The sequence below is a fragment of the Lipotes vexillifer genome, unplaced genomic scaffold, assembly GCF_000442215.2.
Source record: "Lipotes vexillifer unplaced genomic scaffold, Lipotes_vexillifer_v1.1 scaffold967, whole genome shotgun sequence".
Classification (NCBI taxonomy): Eukaryota; Metazoa; Chordata; class Mammalia; order Artiodactyla; family Lipotidae; genus Lipotes; species Lipotes vexillifer.
The window spans coordinates 146,343-151,933 of NW_006791018.1; the positions used below are offsets into that span (position 1 = coordinate 146,343).

The 5,591-nt window shown below is 44.4% G+C and overlaps 1 protein-coding gene across 2 annotated transcripts in view; it reads right to left on the reverse strand.

Annotated features, from left to right (window-relative positions):
* The window catches only part of ARL5A (ARF like GTPase 5A), a 21,796-nt gene extending 16,848 nt beyond the window's left edge, over positions 1-4,948 (reverse strand). The window contains exon 1 of one of the 2 annotated variants that reach the window (XM_007464155.1): positions 4,902-4,948. Coding sequence is in view for 1 of the 2 variants with exons in the window: in XM_007464154.1 (XP_007464216.1) it covers positions 4,643-4,688 (46 nt within the window). In the remaining variant the exon portion in view is untranslated. Of the gene's footprint in view, positions 1-4,642; positions 4,689-4,901 lie in introns of those variants that run through there. The other variant, XM_007464154.1, reaches the window with a different exon arrangement.
* Between the last annotated feature and the right edge of the window lie 643 nt (positions 4,949-5,591).

Consider the following 5,591-nt stretch of genomic DNA (forward strand, 5'->3'; position numbering starts at 1 on the left):
AAAGCCAGAATTTGAACCTAGGTAGACTAGTACCCCCTCCATGGCTTTAACTACTACGTTAAAAAAAAAAAATAAAAATATATATATATATATATATATATATATATATATATATATATATATATATATCCTACCAGCTACCAGTCAGTAAATTAAGCAAAAAGAAATGTCACTGTCATCCTGGAGGGCTTCTATCTCTGTGAATCATACCAAAGCCAGAAAACACAAATACTACAAATATTAAGGCAGATAAACTGAGAGTCCTCCTGATTCTTCATTCTCACCTCATATCCAAACTATCACTAAGCCCCGTGGATTCTGTCTCACATGGAGCAAAAAATCCACTTCTGTCAGGTTTACTACAGTTCTCTCAGGCCTTAACACAGAGCCTAGAAAAAAGCTTGTGCTTAATAAACTATGAATGAATAAATAAGTCAGATTTGGAAGACATAAAGGTTAGAAGGGAGATAACTGATCAAGTCCCTACATAACTAAAAATTTAATTTGCAAAATCTAACAGTATCATCAATAAAAAACAAAGTTTGAAAATAAACTTGCGATTTATAGCAATGGTAGTGAAGTTTCAGGGGGAAAAAACTTTGCTGAATGAAAAGCAACAATTATACAGGGCAAAAGTAGAGATCCAATTAGGAAACATAAACCACATAGCAATTTGAACTTTCAAAGTTTAATTTAAAGAAAATAACTACTACAGAGGATTGGAGTAATGAGGGATTGGCTAACAAGAAGTAACTCTAAAGATTAAAGGAATGACAAATACACGAAGCATTCGCTACCTCTAGGGCTGAGAGCTTCCCCCAATTCCCCGGGACTGAGATGCAGACCTTGCTGAGGGCCGGGCCAGGGCTCACTGAATGTCTGAGAAGTAGCTAAGCAAACTTGACAGTGGATCTTTCTGGAAATCCTCCCTCTAGGATGCTGGGGAAAACTGTTCATTGGGAGGTATTTCACTGGAGGGCCTCCATTCGGAGACCAACCGAAGTGGGTGCTAGAAGAAGCTGCTGCTGACCACTACACAGTGCAAGAGCCAGCCACTGGAGAAGATGTCCACACTGCATGAGCAGGACAGAGCCTGCTGAGCAGCACGTGATATCCAGGAAGAAAAACCCTCTCCTCCTTCAGGGTCCCTCCAATGCCTTCTACCGACAGAGCCTAACACCGTGCCAAAGGGCAAAAGAAAAGTACTTAAAGGACCCAGTTCTGTATCCACAGAGCATGCAAAAAGGGTGAATTTGGAGCTAAAATTTTTAATAGCAGGCACAGTTCACCCCTTTGGCTACTCAGCTTCTATGTGTACTCTTCTACACTTCTGAATTCCCACACAATGAAAAAAACAACAGAAGCAGAGGTGGCTTTCCCAGCACCAGCTCTTGCAGCACAGGGAGCTTGTCCAGAACTCATTCACAACGTATCATTCCTTTTCTAAGAACCAATCGGAAGAATGAAACAAGGCTATCCATGAGGAAACTTCACAACTTCTTTCATAGTTCATGGTAGTGTCTGAAAGTTCTTCCTTTTATCTAACACGAATCCTTCTTATACAAAGGAAGTTTTGTTTTGTTTTGTTTCAAGAGCACTAACTCAGGCACTAGACTATCTTGGTTAAAATCTCTATCTAAAAGGTCTATCACTTATAATTGTAGTGCCTGAAGCAAGGTACCTAATGTTTCTTTGCCCCTTTAAAACGGGGGAGAATATCTGCCTCACAGGGTTGTGGTTAGGAGTAAATCAATTAAGACTAAATCAACTGCATGAAAGACGTAGAACCTAACCTTGCATGTCAGTATTAACTGCTATTATTTTATCTATAAACATGAAGTTAGCTTATTTTCTGTCTCCCCACATAAAGGCAGGGGGTCTTGTTTGTTTTGTTCCTTGTCTATCCCCATCATCTAGAACAGTCCCCCAGCACAAAATAGGTGTTCAAAGTACATGTTTAATAAACAAACCGAGTACTGATCATAAGTCCTTCTATACTAAAAAAGATACTAATGGCAACTCTTCAAAGTCCTAAAGTTGTAAACACTTACAGTTTAGTAACTGAGAAACACCTTTGTGGGGGGGGATTTCATACAAAAAAATGATGCCAGTCACTTCTTTAAGACCAGTGTCAGCAGCATATTTCTGCAGTATTTTGACTCTGGCATTTACCAGTTGCATTGTCTAGGAAAATCATTCCACTGGTACCTCAGTTTCCTCTTTTCAGGAGAAAAGAATAACTACTTCCAAGGAACTGTAGAAACTTTTAAAAATGATATATACACAGCATCTAGGACAAAGTTTGTACCCTACTGATTTAAATATCACCTAAATGGAACCTCTGGTTTTTCAAGTTTGAGCAATACGCAATTAGGTTTCACTGTGTACTCACATTTTAAGCTTAAACTGAAAAAGTTGTTTTAAAGAGAGCTCAAAAAAAAATAAAAATAAAAAGAGAGAGAGAGAGATGTTACAGTTTGTTTCATCAGCATAGCAAATTCTGTAATCCCCCAAAACTTCCTTCCAACAGTTTATGTGAAAAGAACATAGGACTGTGTTCTGTATCTTCTGAAGGTAACATAAAGCATCCAAGATACATCTAACACACATATACATACCCAGTTTAATACAGAACTAAAAAGACCAACAAGTACCTGACATTAGATTTAATGCTGAATACTTTTTAAAGTGACCCTGCTGATAAGACAACCACATCATTTAACAGGAGAGAAATAGTTTATTCACATTTTCACAATATTGACATCTAAATTTTTAGAACTTAACTTCATTAATTTCTCTTACTATTAATTCCCAACACTGAAATAAGTGTCCAGTCAAAAATTACCACAAAATACAGGTAATAAGAACACTACTCAGCGATTGCTAGTGGTAACAAAGCACACATCATTATTTACTACTGGCAAGTAGCTGTTGGCAAAGTTCTAATTCATTCTTAAGTTACAGAGACAAATAGTTTTATCATTGACTCAAAATAGAAAGTGGAAATACCTAATTTTTCTTGCAGGACTAGAGCTCAGTTAACAAGCAAAGCCTTTCTAAATTTCACAGCAGAGTTGAAATACTAGCTTTGCTAAAAATAACACAAAATTATGGATTTAAAAACTAGAATAGATCTTATCTACTATAAGCACCACCAGTATTACAGCAATGTTAAGTTTCAATTCTTAAGACCTACAGATTAAGTTTTCAGGATTTGTGGGCTCCACAGTCACACAGTCAAGATCCCTGCTGTTCTAGGTGAGACCCGGACCCAGAGAGGTTAAGTGACTGGCTCCCACTCACCCTTCTCTCAACAGAAACAGCTAGCCAGAGACAGTGTAGATTAGAACTGGCTTTCTCCAGTTTATGAAAATTCTCCATATCATTTGAAAATCATTTGAAATACTGCTCTCCCATTCACTATCATGTGATCGACACTATCATCTTTATATTTTTAAAAGATACACTAGAGATCGATCACAAGTTCCAGTTCTGCTCCCTCCCAATCGCCTTCCTACAGCAGCAGCTGGATAACGAAGGAGGAGGCGGAGATGCTTGTACATAATAGATGCCACCATTCATTTAAGTCTTTACTGGAAAACTTTGGGCTGTGACACCACCACCAGCTTACACAAGAGAAAAACACAAACTAAGTTACTGACAGCCAGGATGATGAATCACCCTACTTGAGTTAAAAAGAACAAAAGTACACCAGTAACTATAGTGTATCTTAATGACTATGGACTCTTTTTGTTAAAATTGTATCTTCTTTCCCCAGTTTTACACTTATTTTGTAACAAATTTCAATAAATCTGATATGCATTTCAAGGCAATGCTTGAGTTTAGATGAACTTAAGCATCTCTTTATAATACACTCCATACCTGGTAACTTAGTCGTTACCTACAGTTAACAAATGTTTCATATGATACGATTTTTAAGTGCTTTCGGTGAAACACTTTACCATTTTTTAATCCAGCCCCCCAAAACCTCTAAATAAGCAACACGAGTAGGAAGCTGACCTTAAGCTTAACCTTAAACACAGATATCAACATGGCAAGAGGAGAGAGGACCATCACTACTGAGGATGCAGAAGAATGTCCCCAAAGCGGGGAAGGGCAGGGTGGAGGTGGAGGGCAGGCTCATAAACCTGAATGTACTGGTCAAGCCACGAGCGATTCCTCAGGTTTTACCGCATTCTGCAATCCTCGGGTGCTCAGTGGTGCGGCTGGGGCCACAACCTGTAACCTTCATCCCAGAGAACCCCAGCATTTCTCAGTGGTGTGCAAACCCAACTGCTGAAGGAAAAAGGACTGAAACGTGGACCAAGCGGGGCCACTCAGGGGCGTCGGACGTGAGGCAAGAAACCCTCTCCACTCCCAATCGAAATCGGAGCAATGGGTGTATTTGAGGCATGGATTTCTTAGGAAGCTCTCCTAAGACAAAGGGCTGCGAGTCGGGAGTTTCCCGAGCTGGGAGTGGGAGCGAACAGCCCCAAGACCCGCAGCCGCAGCAGCCCGCACCCAGCGCAGAGAGAGCGCGCCACCGCGCCGCCCACACTCCGGAAGTATTCGGAGACCCCCACCCACCCGGCCAGGGCTGACGCTCTCCCTAACCCGTACGCGCTCGGCCCGAGCCCCTCACCCTGGTGATTGAACAGTCTCCATATCCTGGTGAAGAGAATTCCCATTCTCGGGCAGCGGACCCCCCCTCCAGCCACCCCCGCCGCCTGGCCTCCCCCGGCTCAGGCTCAAGGGGAGGAGAGAGACGCGCCGGAGCCTCCGTCTCTGCCGCTGCTGCTCCCGCGCTGGCCGTCGGCCCGCTTCCTAGGAACCGGAGGGAGGCCGAAGCCCAGGACGCCCTGCCGTGCGCGAGGACCCCCCGCTGCCGCCGCGGCTCCCGCCTGACTCGCGGACATCGCCGCCGCGTCGTCTGCGGCGAGCCTCGCAGGCCACCGTCCTCCCCCAGCTGCTCTCGGGCAGCTGAGGCGGCGACGACCGGGCGGGCGGGGGAGGCGAGGGGCGGGGCGGCGGCCACGGGAAGGCGCAGGCGCGCGGCCGGAGGGGCGGGGTCTGGGAAAGGGCGCCCGCCTGGCCCTAGCTTCTGTGCCAAGCCGGACGACCTTCAGGCGGCGGGACTGAGCCACGGGATCCAGGCAATGCGGCCTGCAGGTTGGGGCAGGTGGCTCTGGGCTGCTTGCTTTGGCGTCCCCGCCGAGTTTTGTTTTTTTCCTGCATTTCTTACACAGAGCCAAAATGTGAATATGTCACTGAGTGCCCAGTGCCCATCCCCAACCCTGCATGCACAGAACACCAAAAGCCCCACGTCCTGGCCTTCAAAGACGTGGCATTCCATCAGGGGCTCTGAGGTAAGCTGAATACCTCTATCTCTCAAATCTCTTGACCTGGACGCCCTGAAGGGTGGCCTTACCTAAGCGGTCGCCTTATGGCCATCCTGCACCTCAAGGCTGTTCCCCCTCCAATCTCCCTTCACTTTCAAATCAATCTTGCCCGAAACAACTATCTTGATCAGTACACTCCCGTCTTTAAAAATTTTTAGTGGCCACTAAAGCTGTTTGAGCAGCAGAAGGTTT